At 40.8% G+C, this 14,330-nt stretch overlaps 4 protein-coding genes across 4 annotated transcripts; 1 reads left to right on the top strand and 3 right to left on the bottom strand.

Moving 5' to 3' along the window:
• Positions 1 to 2,441: 2,441 nt before the first annotated feature.
• On the bottom strand, positions 2,442 to 3,494 carry AK88_04921 (DNA repair protein RAD51; the record flags this gene model as incomplete). The annotated part of the gene is made up of 1 exon (XM_012482525.1): positions 2,442 to 3,494. The coding sequence occupies one exon, from the start codon at positions 3,492 to 3,494 to the stop codon at positions 2,442 to 2,444; it is 1,053 nt and encodes a 350-aa protein (XP_012337948.1).
• A 1,344-nt stretch (positions 3,495 to 4,838) lies between these two features.
• On the bottom strand, positions 4,839 to 6,014 carry AK88_04920 (prefoldin, alpha subunit; the record flags this gene model as incomplete). The annotated part of the gene is made up of 4 exons (XM_012482524.1): positions 4,839 to 5,043; positions 5,218 to 5,325; positions 5,505 to 5,609; positions 5,848 to 6,014. The coding sequence occupies 4 exons, from the start codon at positions 6,012 to 6,014 to the stop codon at positions 4,839 to 4,841; spliced, it is 585 nt and encodes a 194-aa protein (XP_012337947.1).
• A 931-nt stretch (positions 6,015 to 6,945) lies between these two features.
• Positions 6,946 to 10,164, bottom strand: AK88_04919 (uncharacterized protein; the record flags this gene model as incomplete). Its single annotated transcript, XM_012482523.1, has 1 exon — positions 6,946 to 10,164. The coding sequence occupies one exon, from the start codon at positions 10,162 to 10,164 to the stop codon at positions 6,946 to 6,948; it is 3,219 nt and encodes a 1,072-aa protein (XP_012337946.1).
• A 1,692-nt stretch (positions 10,165 to 11,856) lies between these two features.
• Positions 11,857 to 13,698, top strand: AK88_04918 (uncharacterized protein; the record flags this gene model as incomplete). The annotated part of the gene is made up of 1 exon (XM_012482522.1): positions 11,857 to 13,698. The coding sequence occupies one exon, from the start codon at positions 11,857 to 11,859 to the stop codon at positions 13,696 to 13,698; it is 1,842 nt and encodes a 613-aa protein (XP_012337945.1).
• Between the last annotated feature and the right edge of the window lie 632 nt (positions 13,699 to 14,330).

Below are 14,330 nucleotides of genomic sequence, written 5' to 3'. Positions count from 1 at the left end.
AAAAAAAAAAAGGGTTTGACTTGGCCGGCTTTTCCTTTTACCCGTTGTGCTATATTTTTTGGTGGTACCTGTTGGTTTTACGTGGGATGTATATATAAACTTCTTAAACCCAAACCATGTGGGCGTCGCGCATGTACAAAATTGTGTACAGATTAATGTACGTATAATTATATTTTGTATGCGTCGCTGTTTGCATACGTATAATTTTACGTGCTGCCAATTCCCCAGGAACACACAGCGCTTTTATTTTCATTTTACCTTATTGATTTACAGTCCCAGCGACATGTAAAAAGCCGCACAAAAATGCATTCCATAACGTATACCCCTCAATGTACGGCGCGCATACGCGCTTGAAAAGGCATGCGCCTTTATATTTACACGCATACACTCGTCGTCCCTACATCAAAGCGCGTATTGTCGCTGTGAGCCCTTTTCCGCTTCATTGTATGCACAAAGGAAGCCGCCTCAACTGAGCGGGATACTCAAAAGTCAATTTGGCTTAAATTTCCCGGTGCGAGTGTGCTCACAGTTCCGGTTGCATTTACCCCCTACAGCTTGCTACAACAACGGTTACATGCATACGTTCAAGCAACCTGTAATGTACACCATCGACGCGGAGCAGTGCTTCCCCCATTTTGTAGAGCATCAGAGCCGTATAAAAAAAAATGTGTCATGGGACAAATGCGGTGAGTAAAGCCGTTTAGCCCCCCAGGGTTTGTTTACGAGCAACGCTAGGGTTGTCATTTTTGGTAGATACTCTCTCTCTGCATTACACTGCTAACATCTGTAGGCGCTACGGTCGAGTCAGGGTGTGCACTTTAACCAAATGCACGTCGCATCGGCAGGCTTCTCACCAGTACGCTAACGCAAAAGGAAATGCATATATGTGTGATGCGCACTAAAAAAATTAACCCCGTTTTATTAATTCCCGAACGTAACCACACCAAAGTCATAAAATTTTTGTTAACCCCTTTTGAAATTCTTATATACCAGCGATGCGGCATATTCAGGTGCGGATAAAAAAAATACACCCATAGGTTGTGGTTGCATGCATGTCCCCTTTTCACCCCTCTGGTTTTATCCCCCATATAGGAAAATACGGGGCAAATGCGATGATCAGGTCAGGAATTATATGCGTGGCAGCACCCCAGCCATAATGGTAGCAGGGGCCGCCGAACGACAATGTAAATCAATCGCCTGTGCCGCATCTTAACATAATGACGACGCGGATCGAGTGGAAAGATGTTACACCCATTTGTATAACCAACATGTACGTATTATCTGTGCCCATTTTTTTTTGGAGGGGGACCCATTATCGCCATGTCCACGCCAAATGTATGTTGCAAAAAAAAGGGGACAAAATTTCTCCATTTGACAAGTGCACAAAAAGCACATTCACATCTTCACTTCTTCACATGCACAAAAAGATCTGCGCGCAAAATTTATATGAGCAAAACTCCCCACGTGAAACTTCCCCACCATACACACTATACATTTTGCTTCGCAAAATAATGCACATAAAAGGATGCCACCTCCGATTACCTATTTCTTCCAAATGTTCCAACCAACTTATGCCGACCCCCAATTTGTAACCTTCATGTGGAGACCTCTCTGTTGACATAGCAAAGTCAGAAGTGTGCTGACATGTAGGTTTTGAAAAAAAAAAAAATAATAAATAACTTGGCTTAACGCAGGTTGTGCGGATGCAGCTCTGTACGTACAGGCGTACAATCCAAGGGAGACATATATCTCCCCGCTTCCTCCTCCCTCGCACAAACAGCGTTAAGCATAGTTAGCTCGCCAGAAATTCCCAGAAGTAGCAAGTCGAAAAGAACTACCTGTGTGCGATCTCATGTGACCCAATTTGCAAAACGTGACGAATTACTAAATCATCATGGTGTAATTACAACGAAAAAAAAAAAAAAAAAAAAAAAAAAAGTTGTCTTATCTTTTGTTAGCAAAAAAAATTAATTAGTAGGGGGAAAAAGAAAAAAAAAAAACACAAAGTTGCTGTATTGCGCTTGCTTTGTGCCTTTTTTTGTGTGACATGCTCGTACCCCCTTCTTCTCAATTGTGAAGAGCATGAACAACAAAAAGGACGCTTTGATTTGTTTCTCTGCATTTGTGGGCCACTTCTTTCCACAGTGTAAAAAAGGAAACACTAATAACATGCTAGTAAAACAACAGTAAAACAATAATAACGTGGTCTTTAAAAAGCAACAGGGGAAGGATTTTCACAATCCGACGTATGAAACTGTCACGCTCATCTCAAATGTGGATTATAGTCATGAAACACACCACGTACATGCACAACGTCGATGGAAAAAAAATGTGACTTTGCAACAACTCGTGCGGGGGGAAGCCTGCACATGCACGCCTCAATATAGCCTCCTGAATTGTTGGCACCTCTACACATTGCGCGTGCGCCGCGGATGTCCGTCTCACTTCTCCTCGTAGTCAGCTATACCCCCCTCCGTGATGGCGAACACGGCCTCGGCCTCCGGAAGCACCGGCGAATCGTAGATTTTGCAAATTCTGCTTTCGCCTCTACTCTTCCGCAAGTAGAGTCTTGTTTGGCTAGCATGCGCTATGATGTTCCCCCCTACGGGGATTTTTTCATTCCCTCCGAACATGTTCATCGCATCGACCTTCGCCACCACCTGGTTGGTTATGATAACAGCAACGCCATAAATGTCTGCAATTCTTTGTAAGCCTCTTAAAAACCTGCACAGGTGAGATTGCCTATTAGCTAGCTCACCTCTACCTATGTATTCCGATCGATACAAGGCAGTGGCCGAGTCGACAATTAACAAAGCAAACCTGGCATCAGCCATCATTGCACTTGCATCTATTAATAATTCTGTCTGGTGGTCACAATTGTACGCCTTTGCATAGGCTATATTATTTAAACAATCGGTTGGGTGCAATCCGTATCTCTTGGCTATAGCTACAATACGTTCCGGACGGAAAGTTCCTTCTGTGTCTATCCATAGACATTTGCCTTCTCCTCCTGATTGCTCGATTGGTAACTGGCACGTTATAGCTAACGTGTGACATAGCTGACTTTTACCTGTACGAAATTCTCCAAATAATTCAGTTATTCCTCCCGTTTCTATGCCACCCTTTAGTAAAGAATCTAACTGCTTCGACCCTGTTGTGAATTTGATTAAATTTTGCCTAGCATCATGATAATCAACGGCATTACAAAAGCCAGAGTTACACAATTCTTTACACGCTTTTTTTAACTTCTCCGCCTTTTGTTCACTAATTCCTTTTATTGCACATAATGTGCGCATAGAAGCATACGCTACACACTCCACTGTCTGTAGTCCTCCTTCTTTGAGTAACTCCAAATCCCTTTTTACGAACCCCTTCGCCAGTAGCTGTTCAATCTTTAGGGGCCCTGTGTACAGGTGCTCCTCTTCTATTTCTTCCACAACATTGTTATTCGAAATTTCGTGGACCTCATCTTGCGTCGCGATGGCCGCTTTCATTGTTAGACATTATTGGGGGGAAAAGAAAAGTTGTCCGCAGGGGGAAGGAAGCGCGCGAGGGTTAAGAAGTGTTAAACGAAAATTATTAAAATTCGGCAAATTTGAAAAAATATATGCAAAACTGCACAAAATTTAACAGCGTTGTATGAAGGAAAAATGAATGGTATACGATGGAACTCGCGCAGTGCTCCCGTGCGTCCGTTAAAATAATTCTCACAGTTCCCTCAGAGAACTGCGTAACAGGTTACACAAATTGAACAAGTCGAGACTTCATGTCATACAATGGCCCATGGAGTTTCTTCCCCCTCGTTAAAGGAAAAACTTCTAGCTCGTTTTATTCTATTTACCAATCACCAACTGCGTACTCTCTTTCGTCACGTTCAAAATGATGATACAAGCAAAGGTTAATTGTCAACTCATTATGAACCGATACAGTTAAAAATGGTTGACAAAAAGGAAAAAAAAAAAAAAAAAAAAAAACACACTTTAACGTTGTAAATAAAATTAAAAAAAATGTGCGATTAAAATGTTGGCAGTAGCGTAACACTCCACTGTTGAAAATAATAATAAAAGAAAAGGTGTAAATAAAACAAAGCAAAATGAAGCAAAAATATAACGCAATCAGAGGGCATACACAAAAGGGCACAGCTATTTCTCACTTTTTTTTTTTTTTTTTTTTTTTGTCAACCATTTTGCACATTTATGCAAAATATACCTGACTTGTTCAGAATTTTTTTCTCAAACTGTAGCTTTATTCTCAAACACACATGCGTTTTCCACCAAATGTGTGATTTCCTTTTTAACAAAAAAAAAAAAAAAAAAGAAGCGAATTGAAATGTTCCATGGCTCGCACTGTTCAGGCAAAAAAGTGGAACAACCAGGAAAACGGCGTGTAAAAAATTTTTTTTTTTTATCGCTTCACTTTATTGAACGTAGAATGGGTATGCAAACGGAGGGGTAAACGAACGCTCGACTGGAATGTAAAATGACCTCTACTATCGGTTTATTTTGGGCGTTTTTTCCGACAACCTACACTCATGCTGAGCATACACGTTCATGTGTTGCGTGAATTGTGACGTGTGCGGGGAGACACACGAAATTTGCGCAGTGCAAGGCTTAAGGGGTTAAATGTGCGTCACTACATAAGTATCAGCAGAGGTATGTGTACAGATACACACACACACACGCTTGCACAAAGTGGAAAATGTTTTCTTCTCCATCGAAGGAAGCGCACAAAAGGGGGTGTACTTCAACGAATACATTGAATTGGCTAAATCGCGAAGTCGCTGAATCTGTCAAGCCGTCCACCGGCTGAAGCACCCTTTAAGAGGTCCCCGAGGCAAGTCAAGTCAAATTTGAAATAGCTCTCATCAGCTGCAGTAGGAGGGAAAAAAGAAATAAAATCATGTCATCATTATAAACACGTGAAGTTAAACTACAAGTGTACCATTCATAAAAACGCTCAGTGAGGAACGAAATTCTCAACGTAATTACTATTTGTATGTGAGCCTTGACCCGCGATATCTGCTTGTTCCAGTAGGCCACTTTACTGCAAAGGGGTGGAAACGGCACAACATTTTTAGGGGGGGATATCGAAATGGCTCCGAAAAAAAAAGGGAAAACTATTAAGAAAGCACCTCCCCTAGGGCACATAAAATAGTTCATGCATAATCCGGATGTAGACCCAGACGCCTACACTCGTGCAGTCTCTCTCTGCGCTCACTCCTCGTAAAGATTTATCTTCTTTTTCAAGAATACGATAGCGTCCTCCAGGGACATCTCCAAATAAAACTCATATCCTATTTGGATAAAAATTTTGTTCTTGTCTAATCTGCCCATGGGGGAAATGTTCATGCAGCATGTGTGATGGTAGAGATAGGTAGAGCACTCGCGTGTGATCACACACGCATGAGGGATCCTTCGCCACATATATGCTTGTCGAGTAACAACGAACGTGTGCTCCCTCTGGGTCGTTTCCTCGCCCCCTTTTCACCCTTTTCCGTTCATTACATGTCGGCGTAAACGTAACTGTCGCATCCCAGCATGGTAAGCGTCTCGATTTGCTTTTGGTCCTTCATGTTAATGAAAAGTTTAAGATTTTCAACGAGGATTTGCCTGCAGGGGTGACGTTTCTCCGGTGTTAGTGAAGTGTGCTGGGGGGTCGGCCCAATCAGGCTAAAACACACAAGTGGCCATTCTATGCATTTCCATATCGTGGGATGCATCCCCCTAAGTCGAAATAGTACTCATTTTTAATACAAATACATGCAAAGGTGTAAATTGGGCTTATGCGCGAATGGACAGATATCTTTCCGCCGCAAGCGTTAAGGCGCTTTTTCCTTGGCTAACTTACATGTCAAAAATGTCCTGCAGAATCTCGTCCCTCTTTTTTTGTCGTTCCTTAAGTTGCTCGTGCAGCACATCATCGATAAAACTTTCGCTCTTCAGAATTAGCTTTTTAAAATCCTCTTTATTTTCCTCATTTATGGCAGCGTTCCCTAATGCTTCGTAGAAATTCATTTTTCTCGCATTTTACTATTTTGTGGACTCCGAGTGGGTGAGGTGAATTAACTTATTCGACGTGGCGTGGCCAAAAAAGGACGAGCGGTCACTGGGGCAGTAACACAACGGTGTATACACCGTTAGCCAGAAGGTGTAGTTTTTTTTTTTTTTTTCCTCTGTGGTTCCTTAACCAGCGTGCTAGCCTTTAAGGTATTGCGCCCCTTTTTAAGAAGCTGTTATATATTTTACCGTCACGTTCAGCGCCACACCTATCTATTTCCACTCTGCTTACACTTTCTGTTTTTTTTTTTTTTAAATTAAAAAATTTTACGTTTTTACTACAATGTGCTCTTCTTCGAGAAGGAGAGAAGATCATAAAGAAGTGTTGCCCGAGTGTCACATAAAAAAAAAAAAAAAAAAAAAAAATAAAACGAGAAATGTGCGAAACAATTCGTTAAGTAAAATTGCTACAAAAAAAAAAAAAAAAAAAAAAAATGAAATAAATGAAACGTGCATAAAGTTTTATGGCGGTGGGGAGGTTATTCTAAAAACGGAGCACAGAATTTTGGGGAAACAATGTAAAATTTTCGCAAACATCCTAACACCTTTCTACGGTTCAGTGCAAAGTGTATGGAAAGCTTGAAAAAAACTCCCACTTCTAAAACGTATAAAGGCATAGGATGGATTGGTTAAGCAGAGGCATACACATGGTGATGAAGCGGCCGCCTAAAATAAAACGCCAGGAAAGGAATACATATGTCTGGTAGGTGGATGTCAATACGGGAGGGAATAAACTGCAAAGGTTAGTCACGCTACAGTTGGGGAAAGGAAAAAAGAGCCAATCCTGCGCGTCTTCCAACTGGCGCGGTGCAACGAGGGGGGTAACCAAAAGGGGGCGCTTCAACCGGGTGTGTTATAAATAAAAAGCCCTCCACTGCGATACTCCCTGTCAGTTGGCGAGCCACTCGAGCAGCACCCCAATCAACTTGGCGTACTCCTCATCCGTGGTGTCCAAGTCCCGCAGCTTATTCTCAATGGCAACAAGCCTCCTCCTGTACGAGGCACAGCTCTTCCGTACAGTTTCATATGGCTTCTTCGAGTTGTTAAGATAGCCACCATTTTTTACTGCGTTTTGAAATTTTAGCAATTCCTGAAACCGTTGCTTCTTTTCACAATTTTGAATCTTCAGTATACCTTCGTAGATATTACACTGTCTGTTTAGATGTAGGAGGTGTGTCTTCTCCTGTTGTGCTTGCTTGGTGAGTTGGTCATACGAATGGATCAGTTCGGTTAAGTACTTGGCGAGGGATACCTTTTTCCCTTTAAACTCCTTGACGTTTTTTTTAGCAAAAGAAATTTCGTGTTGTATTTTAAAGGAGACATTAACTCCGTTTTCAACATTTTTTTGGAAAGCTTCCTTTTTATTGTCGAGTTCGTTTCGCTTGTTTAGTGCCTGTTTGATATTCGCGAGGAGAATATTTTGTTGCTTTTTTGCATTTTCAATGAGATCATTTTTGGCCTGTATGTTTTTCTTCAATAAGAGTATGTCTTTGTTTTCCGTGTATTCCTTAATAACCCCTTGTAGTTTTTTTTTTTGTTCAATTTTATTCTCCAGCAGGAGAATTTTATTTTCATAGTGTAGGAGATCTTGTTGGTATTTTTCCTTTTCATTTTTTAAAGAGTTGATATCATTTTTTAAGTTTTCCTTTTTCCTTTTATATTCCTCATTTTTTATATTTTTTTTTTCACTCCATCTGAGCATATCGTCTTCCATTTTGTCGATTTCTCCCAAGGTGTCTGAATTTTTGGAAGCAAATTTTTCCAGCTGTAAGCGTATGTACATAATATTTTTATTAATTTTTTTAAGTACATTTTGTGCATTTTTGAAATTTTCCTGTAATTCGCATTTCTTCTGATTCAAAATGAGTCGTAAATCTTTCCCCCTAAGCATCTCTTCATTCATTTTTTGGTTTTCATTTTGTATTTTTATCATTTCCGACTGTTTCAAAAACCAGTCCTTTTCCAAATGTCTACTCTGCTTAAGCACGTCCCTTATTTGTTTGTTCAACTTTTGTATTTTTATGTTTAATGTAAGAGGCATTCCATGGTCATCGCAGTTTCTTCTGTTTTTCTTATCAAATTCCTCGTTCAGTCTGTCTACCTCGAGCTGCTTGTTTTCAATCAAGTAATGATTTTTCTTTATGACATGATCATAGTTAGTTAACATTTCATGCTTCTCCTCAAATTCTTCATTTAATTTTTTTACCTTTTCTTGTACATTTTCTATTTTTGTACTTTCAAGTATTTGCTGTATCTTAATTCGAATGATACCATTTTTGTAATTCTCAATTTCGTTTTCCTTTCGCATTATGCTTTCCTTCACATTCGCCAGATCACTTTTAATTTTTGAAGAAAAATGACTCACTTTAATTTCTTCTGTGTACATGTTAATTATTTTGTCAATATTTTTGTTAATGTCATTTTTTACAATCTTTATTTTGTGTTCCCTGTTTCGTATTTCCTTTTTCAGTTTTCCTATTTCTTCATTTATTTGTACACACTTGTCTCGCTCATTTTGTATCCCCACTTTGACCTCTTCAATGTGCTTCACAAGGGTATTCACTTCCGTCTGCATCTCCTTCTTCCCCTGTATAGTTCGTTCCGTCTCGTTTTTCAGCGCCCCAAGTTCAGACTGAAGCTTTTCCTTTTTCTCCTTTTCCCTTGTAAGCTCCTTCGTCAAAATATCCTTCTGTATCTCCATGTCATATATGGTTGTCTTTAGCTCCATCAGCTTGGTGTTCATTTCTTCAATAGCTTCATCCCTCTGTTTCATTTTTTGTATAGAGTCGTTTAGATCCTTGAGCATGTCATTTCTCCCCTTCTTTAACTGTTCATACTCTTCCTTCTCTTCACTTATTAGTCGCTCCAAATTAGCACATTCCGTTTGCTCATTTCTTTCCATGTCCTTCTTTATGTCAATGTCGTTTTGTATTTCGTTCAAGTCGTGGTTCATTTTGTTCAGTATATTTTCCTTCTTCTGTATTGATGACTGTCTCACCAGGGGAAGGGACTTGTCCTTTGTGGGTTTCTCTACAGCAGGCTCTTCCCCTTCAGGCGCCCCCTCTCCACTGCCTACCTTCCCCTGCCGCTTCTTCTTCCTCGTGCCCAACACATTTTCACTAATGCGCGAGTTGGCATTCACCAAATTGAAGTACCTCCTCAAGTTATTCAGTTCGAGGAGGCTATTATTAAACTTGTTGAAGACATCAGATTGGTAATTCAGCTCTTTCTTCAAATTTGCCATTTGCCTGTTGTAATTATTTTTCAATTCTGTTTGCTTTCTCAACTGCTTCTCTCTCTCATTTTTCATGTTCCTTATTGCCTCACTTAACTCATGTTCCTTTTTATTTAAAAAATCGTTTTCTTTGTTTACTCGAAAAAGTTCTACTCCTGCGTTTTTTACATCTTCCTCTAATTTATTCCTTTCATGTTGCCTCACCCTTAGCTTTTCCTCTAATATATGTTTTTTTTTTTTTAGCTGTTCGTGTAGGATGTCTTTCAGGTGTTCCAGCTTTTCACTTCCCGGTTGTTCAAGCATGGTAGTTGTGGCGTTTGTCTGCCTTTCTACTCTCTTTTTACTTGACCACTTGTTCTCCCTTCCCTTTTTGCCCACATGCTTCCCCCCCTTCGCTGACAAAACATCGTCCGTTTTACACCCCTCCAGGGGGCCTTTCGAACGTGTATTATCCTCACCTGTTGTTTCTCCCCCTGAGAAAGTCACATTCACGTAGCCCGTCCCTTCGTAGCCATTGTCGCCATTGGGCTCATCGCCTGTCTGGCCTCCCTTTGTGAGACCAATAACTGGTTGACTCCCCACAATGGGTCCATCCTCCTCACGCAGTAGTTCTCTCGTTCCTCCTTTTGCTTCTCCCATTGGGATGTGTAACACCTCTCCAATTGCTTCACCCTCCCCGGTGAGCTCCTTACATTTGTCAACGGAGGAACCTACACCTATATTACTACACACTGTGTTCGATTCGAACGAAGAAGCTTCGTCAATCCATTTTTTATTTTCGCTACTCAAAAAAGGATTATAGTTCGTTTCACTACTCATAACTTTCTCATTATTGTATTTTTTTCCTTTTTGTTCTCTTTGCACATTCTTCATTTTTCATCATGAAGGAATCGTCCATACGAACGACATTTGTCTCTCCCCCATTCGCGGAAAAAAAAAAAAAAAAAAAAGAAGCGCGTACTGTAAGGAGCAACCGCATAATTGCTCAGCAGCGAATTCTCCCACTGTTCCACGCTAAAAAATTTACCGACCCTTCCAAGCAAAACGGATAAAAGCCACGGAGAGGGCCGCTTTCAAATGAACCCCAGTCTTATGGAAAAATAAAAATATATATATCACCCAGGTGCCTGACATCAATTGTGTACAAAAATGGCATTTCGCAGATCCCCTCTTTTTGCTGTCCATTATTTGCGTCGTGATATGCCCCTGCGTGGACAGCAGCGCACTCAAGGCAGCCCCATTTCTTGTTGTTCCCAATTAGGGCTTCATCCCCCACACGGAAAAATGATCCACCTGGTAGTCTCCTTACCGTTGCATGTAGGCACGCGCTGGCAAGTGGGTGGTAAAGTGCTGCATCGCCACAGTTCCTCCACTTTGTCTTTACGAACGATGCAGAGGGAGGTTACAAGAACGGGAACCTCTATACGAAGATAAGGGGACTCCTTTAGGTTCTCGAATACAAAGAAAACCTTTGTTTTGAGGGGGCACAAATTACCATTAAACCTTAAAGCAGAGCGGGTAGGGAAAAACCAAATGTGCGCATTCGCATGCGGTCATGTTCCTAATTTTTTCATGTTGAGAAAATTGACCCCAGTGATTATTCACTGATTAAGGGGATGGACGAGGGGGGAATAAACCCCCCCATATGGGAGCCTTTCATCTGTCGGTCCCCCGTCATTTTGTACTCATACCACAACAAAGTGAGAATATATAGGAGTGTTCTACGGGCATATGAAAACAGGTCCAATTATTTGCGTCCATATACTGGGGCAAATATGAAACCGCCAAAATAAAGGGGAAATATGGTCCCTATTTTGACACGCGATTGTTATTATCCTCTAAAAGCTACATCATGTTAACACGAGAAAGGGAAAATGAAAATAACTCATATAACTTCACATCGCGGTAGGGTGGTTAAGATTACAAAAAAAAAAAAAAATTGTTGCAATGGGATTAGCGTCGCCGCTTGGGCTAGCCATTCCAACTGCTGGTGTAAAATGGCATCAAGTTCGTGCGCTCAAAAATATAATAATATATGCCGCGCTTGCGTGAGTAGCGCCGCACTGTCGACTCAACCGTTTCCTCGCTACAGGTATTTTATTCAACCGAAACATTTGTCAACACGTTATGCATGGAATGAGGAGCGGTGGAGTGCGGAACCGCAAAAAATTGTGACAGCCCCAAATCCATGAGCAGTGCATACCGTACTTGTACAAAGAGGCGGAAAAAAAAAATAAAAAAAAAAAAATAAAAAAATTGGTTGATCTGCGCTTAGGGACACATGCCTTTTCAGAAATATACAAATATGTACCACTGAGTATGTTTTAAAAAATTCCCGCGCAGTTGATGGAACGTTGCTAGCGGTTTGTTTATTTATTTATTTTTTTCCACCCGCATCGTGTCATTCTGTACTTGTTCACTTTTGTTTTCCTCCCATTTGGGAAGCATCCTCTGCAGCGCGACAACCGTTTGTGAGTGAGTAAAATAGGGGTAAATGTACCAGCCTATCTAAGGCAAGGTTCGTTATTCGCCGCATACATATCGCCAACCCTTGCAGCTGCCAAAATGCATATCCACAAGCTGCGCAAGAAGACGAAGAAGAAGAAGGAGGGCAAGTACTTCACCAAGAAAAGTATATTGAAGAAGTTATACCTGAACGACAAGGAATTTCAAAAGTTGTGCATCTTCAAGGGCATCTACCCCAAAGACTTTAAGGAAATACCAGTAAAATTAAGAAGAAAATTCTACAGGCAAAAGGTATACTACTCCAAAAATGACTTGAACAAATTGGCCCATGAAAAAATTATACAAGACTTTCGAAAAATCGCAACATGTTTGAAAAAGTATAAAAAATATAAAGTGGCATTGGAGGATCAGGAAAAATGTAAAACCCTGATAAAAAATTTCCCAAAGTATGCACTGGATCATATAATTAAGGAACGCTTCCCTGTATTCTCCTACGCAATAGAAGAGCTAGACGATGCACTAAGTGCAGTAGTTGCTTATTCGTTACTTCCTTCCAACGAGAATATCGGAGTTTTAAACCGCTTTGTTACAAACTGCGAAGTGATAAAAAATCACTTTCATCACTTCATTTACAAAACGAACAGAATTAAAAAAGGGTTCATAAGTGTAAAGGGCTATTACCTACAGGCAGAAATTTTGCAGAAGAAAGTTACATGGCTTATACCCCATACATTTACGCCTTACTTAGACAAGACCATTGACTTCTCCATGATCACCACCTTTATCGAGTACTACATTTGTCTGCTCAAATTTGTCCTCTTCAAACTTTACAAAATGCACAATATGACGTACCCTCCTGAACAGAGCGAACTGCTGAAAAATGAACAACTCAGGCACCTGTCATACGACGAGTATTTGATTTCGCTCTGTAAGGAGAAGTTCGGGAGTTCGCACGGTCAGGTGGGGGAGAAAAATGTACTCACACTGGATGGCGCCCACCCTGTGGTGCAGTCTACACAGGACGGTCACCACCCAAACCAGCGCGAAGAAGAAATAGAAGAAATAAAACACAACATAGATGAAGAAAATGACACCCTGAAGGAGTTATTCAAAAATCAAATATATTATATCCACACGGACATGCCTCTCGATATACTTTCTCTTATTATCCTTTCTTGTGGAGGTTCCATAGGATGGAATTCCCCGTACTCCCCTTATCAGCTAGGCGACAACAATATCACTCACGAAATTTTAGAACCCTATGGTGAAGGCAAACAAATGGAGCAGCAAAAATTTGATAGGATGTATGTACAACCTCAATACATATTCGATTGCCTGAACAGAAAAAAAATTCTCCCATGTAGTGATTACTCTGTGGATGTAACAAATTTACCTGTGCACCTCTCTCCTTTCATTGAGGATGACAACTTTAAAAACTTTGTGAAAAAGGAGGAATACGCAATTAACAAGTTGTTGAATGAAGAGGCAGAGAAAAATGCCCAGGACACTGACGCAGAGGAAACAGCAAAAAAATATGAACATGGTCAGGCAAATAAAGACGAGGATTTGCTCATATCAGACGATGAATTAAGTAAGGAAAAATTGCAACTACTTAGAAATGCATGTTTAAATAATCAAATGGAGTTGGAAGATGAGGACAATTACGTTCCAGTGAGGGATGAAACCCTCAAGAATAATGCGCAGAGAGTTAAGGAGTTGCAGGCAGCTCAAACGACGGAACATATACAGAGACGTAAAATCGCCCTCAGTAAAAAGAAACGAAAGTTGTATGCAAGAATTGAAAGAGCCGAAAGGAAACAAAAAATGAACATTGACAAGTTTATTAATAAAGCCAGAGGGAAGAATTTAGCTGGCGGCGCGAAAAAAAAAAAAAAAAAAAATTCAAGCAGAGCGGGGAGCAGGCGGCTATATAATAATTAATGGGAGTGATTGGCATGCGTAGTCATCGCACAGTTGCGTGACCAGCAGCCCCCTCCTGCATACGCCGTGCACTTGGGAAGTCATACCGAGGACGTGGTTTCATTTGAGGATGCGCTTTTATCATTATTTGTATCTGGGTGGGGGGGCTTTTGTCCCTATGACATGCGAAGAGGGGAGCCAATTTATGCGGGAAGAAGAAGCGTCCACTCGCTTACACAAGACGTACTTTAATATGTATGCACGTACTTGTGTGTCCCCATGTAAAAGATGGTCCCCGACGAGCGTTCAGGAGAAAGCTATAAATCTGTTAATCCACTAGATAAATAATAATATAAGAATCTCGTGTATCGGCAAGCGCACACGCATAATATGCATGGACATACACACAGGTGCCTCTCTTCAGTGTGGCGCACCATGACTGCGCGTTGAAGAATACACAATGTCATTATAATGGAGGGGTGCAAGCCGCACAGAGCATTGACCTTTGTGAGCGCATCCTGATATAGGACAGGGCTTAACTACGCAGAGAGTGACCCACAGAATATGTTCGTCTCTACGTGTTCCTTTTCTAGTATACATTTGTGCGTCCACCCTATCACTTTTTTTTTTTTTTTTTTTTTAACTTAAAAAAC

Source organism: Plasmodium fragile, assembly GCF_000956335.1.
Source record: "Plasmodium fragile strain nilgiri unplaced genomic scaffold supercont1.82, whole genome shotgun sequence".
Classification (NCBI taxonomy): domain Eukaryota; phylum Apicomplexa; class Aconoidasida; order Haemosporida; family Plasmodiidae; genus Plasmodium; species Plasmodium fragile.
Note: the sequence above shows the minus strand (reverse complement) of the source record. Positions and strands in the feature narration are given on the sequence as shown.